The sequence below is a fragment of the Procambarus clarkii genome, chromosome 54 (assembly GCF_040958095.1).
Source record: "Procambarus clarkii isolate CNS0578487 chromosome 54, FALCON_Pclarkii_2.0, whole genome shotgun sequence".
Taxonomy (NCBI): Eukaryota; Metazoa; Arthropoda; class Malacostraca; order Decapoda; family Cambaridae; genus Procambarus; species Procambarus clarkii.
The window spans coordinates 24,765,174-24,784,944 of NC_091203.1; the positions used below are offsets into that span (position 1 = coordinate 24,765,174).

Below are 19,771 nucleotides of genomic sequence, written 5' to 3' on the forward strand. Positions count from 1 at the left end.
TAGTGGTGGTGGTGGAAGTGGTGATGGTAGTGGTGGTGGTGGTGGTGGTAGTGGTGGTAGTGGTGGTGTTGGTGGTAGTGGTGGTGTTGGTGGTGGTAGTGGTGGTGTTCGTGGTGGTAGTGGTGTTGGTGGTGGTGGTGCGTGCAGGAGCCCAGCGTGCAGGAGCCCAGCGTGCAGGAGCCCAGCGTGCAGGAGCCCAGCGTGGAGGAGCCCAGCGTGGAGGAGCCCAGCGTGCAGGAGCCCAGCGTGGAGGAGCCCAGCGTGCAGGAGCCCAGCGTGTAGGAGCCCAGCGTGCAGGAGCCCAGCGTGCAGGAGCCCAGCGTGGAGGAGCCCAGCGTGGAGGAGCCCAGCGTGGAGGAGCCCAGCGTGGAGGAGCCTCGTCTCTCATAAAGTGTTTCATATCTCCGTCAAAATCTCTCCCACAAAGTGGGAATATATTACCATTTTTATTAGCCAGGAGAGGATAACATTTGTGATGGAATATTAAAACCCGAAATTGCTTCAAATATTAATTTCTGGTCCTAAAATACATCTTATTCTTCAATTTATTTTATATTTTCTTTTGTTTCTCATCATTTTAAAAAAATATAATACATATTTAATCATTTCAATTCACTTATAATGATAAGTGAAAACATTCATATGAAAGATTATTTCAGTCCTTACGAAATTCTTGTCTCGTTTTTAATCAGTAAAATAATGTCTCTAGACAGTTCGAGGTCTGATGCTTAGGGCAAGTCTCAGCCAACTTTGCAGGATTACTGGTGAGGATTAATGGCCAACATAGGATGGTTGATGGTCCTGTTGCTTTTGCGGGCTATTCCTGCCCGTGCCACCTCTTGGATGGCTTAATCTACATCAATCAATCCTATTGCTTCACCCTCCTCTCTCCCCTCAAAATAAATAAATAAATAAATAATATATATATATATATATATATATATATATATATATATATATATATATATATATATATATATATATATATATATATACATATATATGTATATATATATTTACGTCGTACCTAGTAGCCAAAACGCACTTCTCAACCTACTACGCAAGGCCTAATTTGCCTAATAGGCCGAGTGATTTTCTTTTTTAACAAATAGTTGTTCCAAATGGCTTATTTGAAATATTATTATTATATTATGCTAAGAACATAAATTATTGACTTAGTTATGTTAGTTTAGGTTAGGTTAAGATAGGTTAGGTTAGGTTACATAGGGTTGGTTAGGTTAGGTTAGGTTACATAGGGTTGGTTAGGTTAGGTTAGGTTACATAGGGTTGGTTAGGTTAGGTTAGGTTACATAGGGTTGGTTAGGTTAGGTCATATATCTACATTAGTTTTAACTCAAATTAAAAGACCTTATCACATATATAATGAAATGGATAGCTTTATCATATCATTAAAACAATGGCGATAAAGTATTCTCCATTGCCATTCCAAATGTCTGTAAATAACACTCATTATTAAACGTAAATTTACATTTTTTTATGCACAACTTAATAAGATTGACAACAATATCAGCAGAAAGAGGTAAAATATGATTCATTAATTCATGAACAAGATAATGAAGAATATCATCAGCCGGCACCTTTGTAAACAAAGAACACACGTCAAAACTGATTAACTTGACATCAGGAGAGATTGGAACACTAATCAATTTGTTAACTAATTCAATAGAATTGGTCAAATAAGAAGATAGAAATAGTTCCTAACAATGAGGGACAAGATTATGGTAAACCATTTAGAAATCTTGTAAGAAATGGATCCCAGGGAACTGATGATAGGTCTCATGGGATAGTTAGGCTTATGAGTCTTGACAAGTCCATTGAGATAAGGTAATGAAGGTGATGAGGTGCTAAGATTAGAAAGATCTTTAAGGTTAATTAGTTTATAGTGATTGGATAAAGAAATCTAATCAAAACAACGTGTTGAATTTGTCTTCCGAATCGATAAGTGAAAATGTGGTTACTGCTTTGGGTCGACCCAAGCACCTGGTTGACCCAAGCACCTGGTCGACCCAAGCTCCTGGTCGACCCAAGCATCTGGTCGACCCAAGCACTGAGTGGACCCAAGCACCTGGTTGACCCAAGCACCTGGTTGACCCAAGCACCTGGTCGACCCAAGCTCCTGGTCGACCCAAGCATCTGGTCGACCCAAGCACCTGGTTGACCCAAGCACCTGGTCGTCCCAAGCTCCTGGTCGACCCAAGCACCTGGTCGTCCCAAGCTCCTGGTCGACCCAAGTATCTGGTCGACCCAAGCACTGAGTCGACCCAAGCACCTGGTCGACCCAAGCACCTGGTCGTCCCAAGCACCTGGTTGACCCAAGCACCTGGTCGTCCCAAGCACCTGGTTGACCCAAGCACCTGGTTGACCTAAGCACCTGGTTGACCCAAGCACCTGGTTGACCCAAGCACCTGGTTGACCCAAGCACCTGGTTGACCCAAGCACCTGGTTGACCCAAGCACCTGGTCGACCCAAGCACCTGGTTGACCCAAGCACCTGGTCGTCCCAAGCTCCTGGTCGACCCAAGCACCTGGTCGTCCCAAGCACCTGGTTGACCCAAGCACCTGGTCGTCCCAAGCACCTGGTCGACCCAAGCACCTGGTCGTCCCAAGCACCTGGTTGACCCAAGCACCTGGTTGACCCAAGCACCTGGTCGTCCCAAGCACCTGGTTGACCCAAGCACCTGGTTGACCCAAGCACCTGGTCGTCCCAAGCACCTGGTTGACCCAAGCACCTGGTTGACCCAAGCACCTGGTCGTCCCAAGCTCCTGGTCGACCCAAGCATCTGGTCGACCCAAGCACTGAGTCGACCCAAGCATCTGGTCGACCCAAGCACCTGGTTGACCTAAGCACCTGGTCGACCCAAGCACCTGGTCGACCCAAGCACCTGGTCGACCCTAGTACTGGTCGACACAAGTACTGGTCGACCCAAGCACCTGGTCGACCCAAGCACCTGGTCGACCCAAGCACCTGGTTGACCCAAGCACCTGGTTGACCCAAGCACCTGGTCGACCCAAGCACCTGGTCGACCCAAGCACCTGGTTGACCCAAGCACCTGGTTGACCCAAGCACCTGGTTGACCCAAGCACCTGGTCGACCCAAGCACCTGGTTGACCCAAGCACCTGGTTGACCCAAGCACCTGGTTGACCCAAGCACCTGGTTGACCCAAGCACCTGGTCGACCCAAGCACCTGGTTGACCCAAGCACCTGGTTGACCCAAGCACCTGGTTGACCCAAGCACCTGGTCGACCCAAGCACCTGGTTGACCCAAGCACCTGGTTGACCCAAGCACCTGGTCGACCCAAGCACCTGGTTGACCCAAGCACCTGGTTGACCCAAGCACCTGGTTGACCCAAGCACCTGGTTGACCCAAGCACCTGGTTGACCCAAGCACCTGGTCGACCCAAGCACCTGGTTGACCCAAGCACCTGGTTGACCCAAGCACCTGGTTGACCCAAGCACCTGGTTGACCCAAGCACCTGGTTGACCCAAGCACCTGGTCGACCCAAGCACCTGGTTGACCCAAGCACCTGGTTGACCCAAGCACCTGGTCGACCCAAGCACCTGGTTGACCCAAGCACCTGGTTGACCCAAGCACCTGGTCGACCCAAGCACCTGGTTGACCCAAGCACCTGGTTGACCCAAGCACCTGGTTGACCCAAGCACCTGGTTGACCCAAGCACCTGGTTGACCCAAGCACCTGGTCGACCCAAGCACCTGGTTGACCCAAGCACCTGGTTGACCCAAGCACCTGGTCGACCCAAGCACCTGGTTGACCCAAGCACCTGGTTGACCCAAGCACCTGGTCGACCCAAGCACCTGGTTGACCCAAGCACCTGGTTGACCCAAGCACCTGGTTGACCCAAGCACCTGGTTGACCCAAGCACCTGGTCGACCCAAGCACCTGGTTGACCCAAGCACCTGGTTGACCCAAGCACCTGGTCGACCCAAGCACCTGGTTGACCCAAGCACCTGGTTGACCCAAGCACCTGGTCGACCCAAGCACCTGGTTGACCCAAGCACCTGGTTGACCCAAGCACCGCCGAGAAAGAACCGATTTAATCCTTTTTCTTCAATATTTTCTAATTAAGATTCAAGTAATTCATTTTAATTTCCCTTCCAATTGGTCGTCTTTAAACAAACAATTCCGAAAATTGTTTTCAGAGGAGAAGTTATTGAGCAAACTTCGCCTTATCGTAACTATCATTGAAATTACTGATAATATTAACGGTTAAATTATTATCATTGAATAAGGAAGTTAAATATGAGAAGTAAACACTAAGACACCATGAGAACACTGGGATGGGACGGGATAAGCAGCTGGGATGGAACGGGATGAGCAGCTGGGATGGGATGGGATGACCAGCTGGGATGGGACGGGATGAGCAGCTGGGATGGGACGGGTTGAGCAGCTGGGATGGGACGGGATGAGCAGCTGGGATGGGACGGGTTGAGCAGCTGGGATGGGACGGGATGAGCAGCTGGGATGGGACGGGATGAGCAGCTGGGATGGGACGGGTTGAGCAGCTGGGATGGGACGGGATGAGCAGCTGGGATGGGACGGGATGAGCAGCTGGGATGGGACGGGATGAGCAGCTGGGATGGGATGGGATGACCAGCTGGGATGGGACGGGTTGAGCAGCTGGGATGGGACGGGTTGAGCAGCTGAGATGGGACGGGATGAGCAGCTGGGATGGGATGGGATGAGCAGCTGGGATGGGATGGGATGAGCAGCTGGGATGGGACGGGATGAGCAGCTGGGATGGGACGGGTTGAGCAGCTGGGATGGGACGGGTTGACCAGCTGGGATGGGACGGGATGAGCAGCTGGGATGGGACGGGTTGAGCAGCTGAGATGGGACGGGTTGAGCAGCTGAGATGGGACGGGTTGACCAGCTGGGATGGGACGGGATGAGCAGCTGAGATGGGACGGGTTGACCAGCTGGGATGGGACGGGATGAGCAGCTGAGATGGGACGGGATGAGCAGCTGGGATGGGACGAGGGGGAAGGAACGGCACCCAGCAACTTAAAACAGTCGGGGGATTGAACCCAGACCTGCAAGAAAGAAGTGAGACCGTCGCTCTAACGTCAATCTCAAGTAGTTGAGCTATTAAATAAGAAAATATTAACAAATAATAAGAATAATAAGACCATTACAAATTGTAACAACAACAACAACAATTTTGACGGTCTTGTCTCCGTCTTGAAATACGGTCTTGAAATACTTGAAATACGATCTTGAAAAACTTGAAATACTTAAAATACGGTCTTGAATTACTTGAAATACGGTCTTGAAATACAGTCATGAAATACTTGAAATACGTCTTCAAATACTTGAAATACAGTCATGAAATACTTGAAATACGTCTTGAAATACGGTCTTGAAATACTTGAAATACGGTCTTGAAATGCTTGAAATACTGTCTTGAAATACTTGAAATACGGTCTTGAAATACGTGAAATAAGGTCTTGAAATACTTGAAATACGGTCTTGAAGTACTTGAAATTCGTCTTGAAATACGGTCTTGAAATACTTGAAACACGGCATTGAAATACGGTCTTGAAATACTTGAAACACGGCATTGAAATACGGTCTTGAAATACTTGAAACACGGCATTGAAATACGGTCTTGAAATACTTTAAAGACGGTCTTGAAATACCTATAATACAGTCTTGAAATACTTGAAATACAGTCTTGAAATACGTAAAAACAAATTATAGATGGCATTCTGTCAACAGACTGGCGACCGAACTCTCAACTCAATAATTTAAAACTCTTACAAGTTTACGTTGTTGTGTACAAGAATTGTACACAACAAAAGTATACAATAGTATACAATTGTATTCCCACCTCTGGCACCGGAAACTCTACATAAACACTGCACTTCTTTCTTGTAACTTGCAAGGATTTAGAAGTTGTAATTAATAATTTAATTAGGAGTTGAAACTTGCAGTTAAGGACAGTGAGAGGGCGCTTGGAGACGGGAACAGTCTTCAGGAGCTGAATGACGACGGCTACAGTGACGGATTTGACAGGTTATGGACGGCTGCAGTGACGGATATGACAGGTTATAGACGGCTGCAGTGACGGATTTGACAGGTTATGGACGGCTGCAGTGATGGATTTGACAGGTTATGGACGGCTGCAGTGATGGATTTGACAGGTTATGGACGGCTGCAGTGACGGATTTGACAGGTTATGGACGGCTGCAGTGACAGATTTGACAGGTTATGAACGGCTGCAGTGACGGATTTGACAGGTTATGAACGGCTGCAGTGATGGATTTGACAGGTTATGGACGGCTGCAGTGATGGATTTGACAGGTTATGGACGGCTGCAGTGACGGATTTGACAGGTTATGGACGGCTGCAGTGACAGATTTGACAGGTTATGAACGGCTGCAGTGACGGATTTGACAGGTTATGAACGGCTGCAGTGACGGATTTGACAGGTTATGAACGGCTGCAGTGACGGATTTGACAGGTTATGGACGGCTGCAGTGACGGATTTGACAGGTTATGAACGGCTGCAGTGACGGATTTGACAGGTTATAGACGGCTGCAGTGACGGATTTGACAGGTTATGAACGGCACCAGCAGTGACGGATTTGACAGGTTATGGACGGCTGCAGTGACGGATTTGACAGGTTATGAACGGCTGCAGTGACGGATTTGACAGGTTATGGACGGCACCAGCAGTGACGGATTTGACAGGTTATGGACGGCACCAGCAGTGACGGATTTGACAGGTTATGGACGGCACCAGCAGTGACGGATTTGACAGGTTATGGACGGCACCAGCAGTGACGGATTTGACAGGTTATGGATGGCTGCAGTGACAGATTTGACAGGTTATGGACGGCTGCAGTGATGGATTTGACAGGTTATGGACGGCTGCAGTGACGGATTTGACAGGTTATAGACGGCTGCAGTAACGGATTTGGCCCAATACCGAGGAATGAAGGTTTTGTGGTCCCGATATAAGAGTTGAAGGCGCGAGTGAGTGTGGACTGAACATTCTCCTACTTGAACCACACCATCAAGGACGGTGTCCCAGAACACCTGTCAACAGCCTGCTGGATCAAACTCTGACAAGTCAAGCCTGGCCTCGGGCCGGGCTTGGGGAGTAGAAGAACTCCCAGAACCCCATCAACCCACCAACCCCATCGAACCTGTACATCTTTTCTCAATCTTTGGCGACTTTGTTTACAATTATTAAACAGTTAATGAGCTCCGAAGCACCAGGAGGCTGTTTATAACAATAACAACAGTTGATTGACAAGTTTTCATGCTTGTAAACTGTTTAATAAATGTAACCAAAGCCGTCAAAGATTGAGGAAAGATGTACACGTTCGTAAGTGCTTGCGTAACTGCTTCGTGAATCTGGCTGCCGAGAGTCTAGGGAGAAAGCAGAGTGTCTGCGGTACAGGATCATCCGAGAGAAAATGTCCTGAATGAACACATCTGTGGTGTGAGGGAATGGTCCTCTCGTAGCAGGACGGGTCAACAAAGCTCGCTTTCTGATTGTCAAAGACGAATATATCGCTACGTTAGGAAGTGTTCGGTTGTGTTCAGCTGGGATGGGCTATGAGCCATTTAACGTAACGATCCCTATGATTCCCTTGTTACAACTTGTAATAAAGTTGTTGCATCTTGTTATAACGCTTTTTATGACGTATTGGAATGTTTTACAACTTGTTATATTGGTTGGTAGAATTGTTAGGTGTTAAACCTTGTTCGAACGTTGTAGCAACGTCGTAGTTTGGTTGTGTGTTTGGCGGGAAGTTGGTAGAGTTGAGCACAGCGAATTGAGTAAATCAATTCGTAAGTGATTTTTACAAGTCATTACAACTGTGACTGGAATGAGCAGGTGAACAGTCGTAAAACTCGCATTTATCCTTCCTTCACAATTACCTCACCATCCTTCACAATTATCTCACCATCCTTCACAATTATCTCACCATCCTTCACAATTATCTCACCATCCTTCACAATTATCTCACCATCCTTCACATTTACCTCACCATCCTTCACAATTACCTCACCATCCTTCACAATTATCTCACCATCCTTCACTATTACCTCACCATCCTTCACAATTACCTCACCATCCTTTACAATTACCTCACCATTCTTCACAATTACCTCACCATCCTTCACAATTACCTCACCATCCTTTACAATTACCTCACCATTCTTCACAATTACCTCACCATCCTTCACAATTACCTCACCATCCTTCACAATTATCTCACCATCCTTCACTATTACCTCACCATCCTTCACAATTACCTCACCATCCTTCACAATTATCTCACCATCCTTCACAATTACCTCACCATCCTTCACAATTACCTCACCATCCTTCACAATTACCTCACCATCCTTCACAATTATCTCACCATCCTTCACAATTATCTCACCATCCTTCACAATTACCTCACCATCCTTCACAATTATCTCACCATCCTTCACAATTATCTCACCATCCTTCACAATTATCTCACCATCCTCCACAATTATCTCACCATCCTCCACAATTATCTCACCATCCTCCACAATTATCTCACCATCCTCCACAATTATCTCACCATCCTTCACAATTACCTCACCATCCTTCACAATTATCTCACCATCCTTCACAATTATCTCACCATCCTTCACAATTATCTCACCGTCCTTCACAATTATCTCACCATCCTCCACAATTATCTCACCATCCTTCACAATTACCTCACCATCCTTCACAATTATCTCACCATCCTTCACAATTATCTCACCATCCTTCACAATTATCTCACCGTCCTTCACAATTATCTCACCATCCTTCACAATTACCTCACCATCCTTCACAATTACCTCACCATCCTTCACAATTACCTCACCATCCTTCATAATTACCTCACCATCCTTCATAATTACCTCACCATTCTTCACAATTACAAATGTGAAACTTATATTGGCAAAACATGTAGCATAAAAAAAAGGATGATACGAAAACCATTTGAGAGATAAGTAGACTAAAGTGATAGTCAAATGTGGAGTGTCTTTACCGCAGAGTTAAGAAATAATTAATGTTAGGTACTCGTCGCCCTTGTCAGAGGGTAGAGTGGCAGTTCCAGCGCCATCTAAGAGTCCGCACCCGAACTGCCCGGGAATCGTACGTAATATGGACAATGCCATCTGGTGGTGGTTATCTAAAACTTGCAAATGGCTCAAGATTCCTGCCTGGGTCAGCCAGAGGGGTCGTTGTGAGTGACCTCTGGTGAGGTGACGCCTCAAGACCAGCGCCACCTAGTGTGTGCTACAGAGCACAATGTTAACTCGCCAGTGGGTTAGTGGTATTTCCTAGTTCTCCAGTATCGGCTAGGTCATTGATGACGTTTTTTGTGTCCACAGAGGTGACGTCTGGGGGCAGCGGTACTGGAGACGGCAGTTCATCTTGGGCAGTCCTGAGTCTCCCTACATGGTCCTGGAAATGACAAAGTAAGCCGCCGCCGATGGAGCGGTGTGGTTGTTACTAGCGATTTAGTGTTGAAAAAGATCGGCGTACCTTAGTGACTGGCTTAGGGGAGAGACTGACGACAGGGAGGTGACTGTTGACTAGTGCTGCTAGCTGGTCGCTAGAGACTGCTGCCAGGGGATCGCTGCCCCTGTATTGTGACCCAGCTCAGCGTGTGGCTGAGGCACTCTGCCAGCCAGTAGCTGGAGAGCGGTCGTGGGGGTACAGGCACGTCATGACACTGTCAGTGGGCTGGCTCACGTACAGGTGAACTACCCGGTGTTCTTCCCAGTAAGGTTGGAGACGCTACTGGACAGTGATGGAACACTGGGGATTGATGAACTCTGCACGTGAACACGTTTGATATCCTGAGTGACAGATTGTACATAGGTGTAGTAATAGCCTATCTGTTCTTTATATATTATTTATGGTGATGGTGTACATATATATACTTAACGGCGGTGGAAAAATATTTAATACATTGAGGAAAGGAACAGTGTTTTGTTCATCCCCTGTTTTTATGCACTACATGGCCACTTTCTTGAAAGCGTACTACCGACTTAGGGTCGGATACTATCATTTTGGGTCTACCATCAAAGAACCCGGTTGTGACCCATAGTGGCCGTAACAATTAGACTGTGATAGTCAAATGTGGCGTGCAGTTACCGCAGAGTTTTCGTGTTGGAACCTGCACTCTGCAGGAAGTTCACATAGACTCTGGACCACAGAGGAAGTGCTCATTGCACTCAAGTGTACACTGCTCTTGTCCGTTGATGCCTGGGGGATGATGTCTGGGGTGGGTGCACGATTCTGGTATGAGGAAGGAAACTATCAGGAGAAAGTGATAGTTTATATGACTATAAACACAAGGGAGGGATGAGGATAAGGATCTGGGATGGGCCGGGGGAGGGGGGAGGAATGGTGCTCAACCACTTACAGTCGGGGATTGAACGCCGACCTGCATGAAGCGAGACCGTCGCTCTACCGTCCAGTATTTTTCTGGAATTTTTCCAATATGGCTGTCAAGATGGCTGCCAGGTCCAAATCTACTGGTACTGGGACAAGACCTATACCCGCGAACGGCTGCTTCAGATCACTTTCTTACATCGTGATAATATACATTTATAATGGTTTACTATGTATTATTTATTCTATTAAATATAAACTGAATTTTAATTTCCATTTTTATGGTTGTTTCAGATTGTCTGTTGCTGTCCAACCACTTGGGCTGGACGGTAGAGTGACGGTCTCGCTCCACGCAGGTCGCCGTTCAAACCGCGACCTTGTAAGTGGTTGGGCAACATACCTTCCTCTCCATCCCATCCCAAAGCCTTATCCTGATCCCTTCCCAGTGCTATATAGTCGTAATGACTTGGCGCTTTCCCCCTGATACTTCCCTCCTTCTTATAAAAGATAAAATATAAAACCATATATGTAGGAGACGAGAGCTTGCAGGAACACACTTTATAACACAGGCAGCAGACGAGGGCAGGCAGGAACACACTGTATAACACAGGCAGCAGACGAGGGCAGGCAGGAACACACTGTATAACACGGCCAGTAGACGAGGGCAGGCAGGAACACACTCTGTATAACACAGGCAGCAGACGAGGGCAGGAACACACTGTATAACACGGCCAGCAGACGAGGGCAGGCAGGAACACACTGTATAACACGGCCAGCAGACGAGGGCAGGCAGGAACACACTGTATAACACAGGCAGCAGACGAGGGCAGGCAGGAACACACTGTATAACACGGCCAGCAGACGAGGGCAGGCAGGAACACACTGTATAACACAGGCAGCAGACGAGGGCAGGAACACACTGTATAACACGGCCAGCAGACGAGGGCAGGCAGGAACACACTGTATAACACGGCCAGCAGACGAGGGCAGGCAGGAACACACTGTATAACACGGCCAGCAGACGAGGGCAGGCAGGAACACACTGTATAACACTGCCAGAGATGGTTGACAGGACGAAGACAAAGAACAACACTGGTGAACACGTGTTCAACAACACCGGCGGTGGTGCTGAACACTGAGTTAACGAGGCTAATGGCGCCGCAGTAGTTGACGGTCACTAACAACCTCACGGACCCGAAGATGACACTAACGACCCTAAGATGGTAACATTTGGGTGTAATGACCAAACAAGTAAACAAACATTCAGAATAACATTCACTTGTCTATATTTGTAAATGACATCAACAGATGGGTAACTCCATGACCATTTATTGATGGTTTTTATATAAACATCTATATATTTTTATAGATTTATATAAACTATTTATATATATACACAGCAACTGAATAGTATATTATAGAACAATCTCACATTGTTCTCCTGTTGTTCTGCACTATTTTCTTCATGGCAAATGTATTGGGTTTTACATTTATAAAAAGAATGTAATTATTCATCTTCTGAAATTATTGCACATACAATACAACAAATATATAGAACACGTTTGAACGGCTTCAACTGCAATGTGAATGGATGGATGAATGGCTATTGCTGCCTGCAGTCTGCTCGCCTGGGAACCCGAGCACATGTTCTCCCTAAGATACATCGAAGATTCTCTTCCTCATTCAACGACAATCTTATTTTAAATTTCATGAGAAGATGGAAGCTCCAGATTTACACGTGTTGACAGAAGCATATGAGAGGAAAGAGCTAACTGTCTCACACGTGGTCAAGACCACCATATCTTGCAGTCCATCTTAACACCATTCTTACTCAAAGACATCACGAGCACAGCAGTCTTCCTGAAGGTGAACCAAATCTTCCTGAATAAGAACATTAACAGAAGCAATATCTGTACGTAAAGATATCGCTCGGCATTATCGCTCGGCATAAGACGTGTCCTTCACGTCACCGGGGGACTCATGCTGACAATGTCCTGCCCAGCTTTTGTCGGCATAGTTCTAGTTCCATTAGAACCTCTTCAGCTTATCAATAATGTCAACGGTGACAATATCAGCCCCTTCGATATATTTGTTATGGATATTTAGGTGAGTAAATATATGAACAAAACGACCATAGACCCACAGGTGGGTGTAGACCCACAGGTGGGTGTAGACCCACCATAGACCCACAGGTGGGTGTAGACCCACAGGTGGGTGTAGACCCACAGGTGGGTGTAGACCCACAGGTGGGTGTAGACCCACCATAGACCCCCCTACCACACTACCAGGAGGGTACCCCACACTCCCCCTACCACACTCCCAGGAGGGTACACCACACTCCCCCTACCACACTACCAGGAGGGTACACCACACTCCCCCTACCACACTCCCAGGAGGGTACCCCCACACTCCCCCTACCACACTACCAAGAGAGTACACCACACTCCCCCTACCACACTCCCAGGAGGGTACACCACACTCCCCCCTACCACACTACCAGGAGGGTACCCCCCCTACCACACTACCAGGAGGGGACCCCTCCCCCCTACCACACTACCAGGAGAGTGCCCAACCGCTCCAACTCTGAGATGTTGACTCAACAAATAGTTTGTCGTTTCTGGATGACATTTCCAATATTTGAGGAGTGTTTTTTTCCTGGTCGACGTTCGAGATCTAGCTGTTACTAGTTTACCTTTACCTTGAGGTTAGCAGTGAAGCTGTTCTTGGTTTACACGTCGAGGTGTTAACAGTTTACCTGTGACAACAGTGTCACCCTCTACGATCACTTCCTCTAGGGACAGAGAACAAGAGGGTGTGGAATCATGAGAGAGAGAGAGAGAGAGAGAGAGAGAGAGACAGACAGAGAGTGAGAGAGAGAGAGAGAGAGAGAGAGAGACAGACAGAGAGTGAGACAGAGAGTGAGAGAGAGAGAGAGAGACAGAGAGAGAGAGAGAGAGAGACAGACAGAGAGTGAGAGAGAGAGAGAGACAGACAGAGAGTGAGACAGAGAGTGAGAGAGAGAGAGACACCGAGAGAGCGAGAGAGAGAGAGACAGAGAGAGACAGACAGAGAGTGAGACAGAGAGTGAGAGAGAGAGAGAGAGAGAGAGAGAGAGAGAGAGAGAGAGAGAAGGTCCACTCAGATAACACTATCACACACAAGTCATTACTCTTACTCAGCAGCTTCCCCTTTCACTCTCCTCCTTCTCTCCTCCTCTCCTTCTCCTCTTCTCCTCCTCCCCCCCCCCCTCCCTGGTCTAAAACGGTCTCCAGGTATTCACTATTTAAGTCCCTTAACATAAGGGGGCAAATCCCCCTTAAGCCTTGATCAGGAGATGCAATTTGATCTTCAAGAAAGACGGCACATTCATTTTATTCAGCGTTTCATATGTATAGTTATGCATTGATGTATTTACATAGATACATGTAGAGTGGGTGTATACATGTAGCAGGACGGGACACCTCAGGAACACCTCGTGTATAATATTATACAATTGTCTCATGAACAAATTGATGTTTAAACCCATATTTTAGGCCTATTATATATATATATATATATATATATATATATATATATATATATATATATGTATATATATATGTATATATATATGTATATATATGTATATATATGTATATATATATATATATATATATATATATATATATATATATGTATATATATATATATATATATATATATATATATATGTCGTACCTAGTAGCCAGAATGCACTTCTCAGCCTACTATGCAAGGCCCGATTTGCCTAATAAGCCAAGTTTTCATGAATTAATGTTTTTTCGACAACCTAACCTACCTAACCTAACCTAACTTTTTCGGCTTCCTAACCAAACCTAACCTATAAAGATAGGTTAGGTTCGGTTAGGTTTGGTTGGTTAGGTTCGGTCATATATCTACGTTAATTTTAGCTCCAATAAAAAAAATGACCTCATATATAATGAAATGGGTAGCTTTTTTATTTCATAAGAAAAAAATTTGAGAAAATATATATTAATTCAGGAAAACTTGGCTTATTAGGCAAATCGGGCCTTGCATAGTAGGCTGAGGAGTGCGTTCTGGCTACTAGGTACGACATATATATATATATATATATATATATATAATATATATATATATATATATATATATATATATGGCAGGCCACAGCACCTTTCCCTGTCTCCCCCACTCCAGTCCCCTCGTCCTCCCCACCACTCCCCACCCCCTCGTCTAATGATCAAATGATCTGGGGCCAGATTCACGAAGCAGTTACGCAAACACTTACGAACCTGTACATTTCTCAATCTTTGGCGGCTTTGTTTACATTTATTAAACAGTTAATGAGCTCCGAAGCACCAGGAGGCTGTTTATAACAATAACAACAGTTGATTGGCAAGTTTTCATGGTTGTAAACTGTTTAATAAATGTAACCAAAGCCGTCAAAGATTGAGGAACGATATGCACGTTCGTAAGTGCTTGCGTAACTGCTTCGTGAATCTGGCCCCAGATATTTCCATCACTGATATATAAGAAAAACAGTTCAAAAAACGAAATGAAAAATGATGAAAAAAGAAAAAAATTAACAATACTCTCGAAATGAACGGCATGGTAAACAACACAGTTGAATTCCAAGGCAATGTTATACAAAATAATCATATCAAAATTACTTAAATCGAAATCTATGAAAATAAAATTTATCAATGCAATCGGAAACACTGAAATGGAATTCGTGACATATTTAGTATAGCGTGTATGTTGCTATTATGTGCAACAGATGGCGCTATTTTTCAAATGACGCATGTTTTTTTCCTGTCACGGGGGAGGCAGACTGTTCAACACGCTTCCGCTACACATAAGGGGCATAACTGGCCGACCCCTCACAGTGTTCAAGAGAGAACTGGATAAGCACCTCCAAAGGATACCTGATCAACCAGGCTGTGACTCATACGTCAGGCTGCGAGCAGCCGCGTCCAACAGCCTGGTTGATCAGTCCGGCAACCTCCTGGTTGCCGGACTGATAAATAAACATGGAAATGTCCGTTTGTTCAAAATCGTTAATCTCCGAAAGTTCTTCACCGATTGCTTTGAAATTTTCACACAACGTTCCATTCACATCTGAGCGGGTTTTTATATACATATTCTATTGATGTTACGTCTGTGATGGAAAAAAAACATGTTTTTTTCTGAAAAACTGTTTTTCATGTGTTTTTTCCATGTGAAGGAAATCTTCGAAACCTCTTTACCGATTCCTTTGAAATTTTGACACAACGTTCCATTCGAATAGGCGCGTCTCTTTATATATCTACTATATAGATGCCTCACCTGTGACAGGTAAAAACAAGCGTTTTTGAAATACAGCGCCATCTGTTGTACATAATAGCAAGATGCACGGTATTCTAAATATGTCACGAATTCCATTTCAGTGTTTCCGATTGCATTGATAAATTTTATTTTCATAGATTTCGATTTTTTTAATTTTGATATAATTATTTTGTGTGACATTGTCTTGGAATTGAGCTGTGTTGTTTACCATACCGTTCATTTCGTGAGTATAGTTAATTTTTTTCATTTTTTCATTATTTTTCATTTAGTTTTTTTTAACTGCTTTTTTTATATTTCAGTAATGGAAACATCTGGGGCCAGATTCACGAAGCAGTTACGCAAGTACTTACGAACGTGCATATCGTTCCTCAATCTTTGACGGCTTTGGTTACATTTATTAAACAGTTTACAAGCATGAAAACTTGCCAATCAACTGTTGTTATTGTTATAAACAGCCTCCTGGTGCTTCGGAGCTCATTAACTGTTTAATAAATGTAAACAAAGCCGCCAAAGATTGAGAAATGTACAGGTTCGTAAGTGTTTGCGTAACTGCTTCGTGAATCTGGCCCCTGATCATTTGATCATTAGACGAGGGGGTGGGGAGTGCTGGGGAGGACGAGGGGACTGGAGTGGGGGATGGTGGGTAGGACGTGGGGGAAGGGGAGGGGGTAATGGTGGGGGAGTACGAGGGGAGAGCAGAGTTGGGGATGGTGGGGACGAGGGGAATGGAGAATCGTTGGGAGGACATGGGGATAGTGGGGAATAGTGGGGGATAGTGGGGGAGGATGAATCAAAACTACTCAGCCCGATGGAATCATTGCTTCCCTGAACGTCGAATCCCTATTCACCATCGTCCCGGTCGACACCACCATAGAAATGATACTGAACAGAGTATACAAGTGGTGCCCAACAACTTGGACGGTCGGGGATTGAACGCCGACCTGCATGAAGCTAGACAGTCGCTCTACCGAGCCATAACGGAAAGCTGGGGAGGGGGGGGGGTGGAGCCGGTCGGCCGAGCGTACAGCACACTGGACTTGTGATCCTGTGGTCCCGGGTTCTATCCCAGGCGCCGGCGAGAAACAACGGGCAGAGTTTCTTTCACCCTATGCCCCTGTTACCTAGCAGTAAAATAGGTACCTGGGTGTTAGTCAGCTGTCACGTGTTGCTTCCTGGGGGTGGAGGCCTGGTCGAAGACCGGGCCGCGGGAACACTAAAGCCCCGAAATCATCTCAAGATAACAAGATAACCCTTACATTATGTAATCACACAACAAAGAAAGCTTACTCTTATCAAATAGCTGGAGGTGACTTACCTTGCGTATGTGGTGCAGTGTTGGAGCAGTGTTGGAGGAGTGTTGGAGGAGTATGGTTTTAGACTGCAGTGTTGGAGGAGTATGGTTGGAGACTGCAGTGTTGGAGGAGTATGGTTTTAGACTGCAGTGTTGGAGGAGTATGGTTGGAGACTGCAGTGTTGGAGGAGTGTGGAGGGAGCCTGCAAGGTGACTCAGGCACCCAACCAGGGAGCCTGGAGCCTCAACCCTGCCATCCTCGCCCACACTGTGACCTCCTGACCTCTGGTGCTGCCTCAGTTCACAGTCAGCTGTAGTTCAGTCTACACTGGACAGTCACTGCTCCAACTGGCTCATTAACTTCACTTTCCTAATCCTCTCTTAACGAACACAACAACGGCACTCTTGCCACCTTCACCGCACGCTCCCAGAGGCATCAATGTCTGCATTTTCTGGAAAGAAAACAAAAAAATATGTATTATAAATCAGTGTAAAAGGATATACATGAGACATACATGATACATGAGGTTGGGTGTCTACATGTAGATATTCTTAGATGTATACGAAGTTGCATTGATGCAGCTACCCTGGGGGCAACATGTACATTGATGCAGCTACCCTGGGACAACATGTGCATTGATGCAGCTACCCTGGGACAACATGTACATTGATGCAGCTACCCTGGGACAACATGTACATTGATGCAGCTACCCTGGGGGCAACATGTGCATTGATGCAGCTACCCTGGGACAACATGTACATTGATGCAGCTACCCTGGGGGCAACATGTACATTGATGCAGCTACCCTGGGGGCAACATGTGCATTGATGCAGCTACCCTGGGGGCAACATGTGCATTGATGCAGCTACCCTGGGACAACATGTACATTGATGCAGCTACCCTGGGGGCAACATGTACATTGATGCAGCTACCCTGGGGGCAACATGTGCATTGATGCAGCTACCCTGGGGGCAACATGTGCATTGATGCAGCTACCCTGGGGGCAACATGTGCATTGATGCAGCTACCCTGGGGGATACATCAACATTGATGCAGCTACCCTGGGCTAAGGGCATTAGGCAATATCCTCAAGAACGTGAAACTTAATAAGTTGATTTCAAAGTTCCAGGTACCTCATATTGGCAGGTCTGAATGGTCTAATGATTGGCCATTCAGTAGTGTAGTGTGTGTGGGGTCTTGTCTGAGTTCCTGATTCACGAGTTAGCACCTGGAGTGGTCAGGGGATTGGAAGATCCGTCACCTGTAGCCCCCTGCCACAGGTAACGGTAGCCACCTGCCACAGGTAACGTTAGCCACCTGTCACAGGTAACGGTAGCCACCTGCCACAGGTAACGGTAGCTACCTGCCACAGGTAACGGTAGCCACCTGCCACAGGTAACGGTAGCCACCTGCCACAGGTAACGGTAGCCCCCTGTCACAGGTAACGGTAGCCCCCTGCCACAGGTAACGGTAGCCACCTGCCACAGGTAACGGTAGCCACCTGCCACAGGTAACGGTAGCCACCTGCCACAGGTAACGGTAGCCCCCTGCCACAGGTAACGTTAGCCACCTGCCACAGGTAACGGTAGCCCCCTGTCACAGGTAACGGTAGCCCCCTGCCACAGGTAACGGTAGCCACCTGCCACAGGTAACGGTAGCCACCTGCCACAGGAAATGGGAGCCACCTGCCACAGGTAACGGTAGCTACCTGCCACAGGTAACGGTAGCCACATGCCACAGGTAACGGTAGCCACCTACCACAGGTAACGGTAGCCACCTGCCACAGGTAACGGTAGCCACCTGCCACAGGTAACGGTAGCCACCTGCCACAGGTAACGGTAGCCACCTGCCACAGGTAACGGTAGCCACCTGCCACAGGTAACGGTAGCCACCTGCCACAGGTAACGGTAGCCACCTGCCACAGGTAACGGTAGCCACCTGCCACAGGTAACGGTAGCCACCTGCCACAGGTAACGGTAGCCACCTGCCACAGGTAACGGTAGCCACCTGCCACAGGTAACGGTAGCCACCTGCCACAGGTAACGGTAGCCACCTGCCACAGGTAACCGTAGCCACCCCAGTAGACCCCACCCCACCCAGCCCCACCCCAGTACACCCCACCCCACCCAGCCCCACCCCAGACCACTCTGGGGACACAGATGCAGTGTTGAATGACCTAAATAAACATACCTTTTCAGTCGCCTGAATACATAAACCGCTCCATCACTAACTGCCATACATCAGTTACCCCGGCAGGCAGAACGGTGCCATGTTGCCAGGCACGTGGCACGGTGCCAGGCACGTGGCACGGTGCCAGGCACGTGGCAGATGGCAACATTTTGGGTGGAGAAAAAGATGTTAATGGAGAGAGGCGGAACTGAAGCCAGCAATTAAGCTGCGCCATTTTTGTTCATCTTCTTGTTGGAGTTTAACTGCTGCTGGGGGAGGGGGGGGGTCATGCTGCCTCCCCAGTGGTGGGGGAGGGGGTCATGCTGCCTCCCCAGTGGTGGGGGAGGGGGGTCATGCTGCCTCCCCAGTGGTGGGGGAGGGGGGTCATGCTGCCTCCCCAGTGGTGGGGGAGGGGGGTCATGCTGCCTCCCCAGTGGTGGGGGAGGGGGGTCATGCTGCTTCCCCAGTGGTGGGGGAGGGGGGTCATGCTGCCTCCCCAGTGGTGGGGGAGGGGGGTCATGCTGCTTCCCCAGTGGTGGGGGAGGGGGGTCATGCTGCCTCCC

The 19,771-nt window shown here is 47.1% G+C and overlaps 2 protein-coding genes across 2 annotated transcripts in view; both read right to left on the reverse strand.

The window, feature by feature from the left end:
• The window catches only part of LOC123771310 (uncharacterized protein DKFZp434B061), a 71,312-nt gene that overhangs the window by 9,426 nt on the left and 42,115 nt on the right, over window positions 1-19,771 (reverse strand). The window contains exon 2 of the mRNA XM_069305203.1: window positions 17,063-17,490. The gene's annotated coding sequence lies outside the window, so the exon portion shown is untranslated. The remainder of the gene's footprint in view (window positions 1-17,062; window positions 17,491-19,771) is intronic.
• LOC138352746 (coiled-coil domain-containing protein 15-like) lies at window positions 7,911-8,933 on the reverse strand. Its single transcript, XM_069305334.1, has one exon. It carries the CDS (start codon window positions 8,931-8,933, stop codon window positions 7,911-7,913), a length of 1,023 nt encoding a protein of 340 aa, XP_069161435.1.

Excerpts from the sequence above, each read along its gene's own strand:
- LOC138352746 (XM_069305334.1), bottom strand. The coding sequence starts at position 8,933 with ATGAAGGATGGTGAGGTAATTATGAAGGATGGTGAGGTAATTGTGAAG.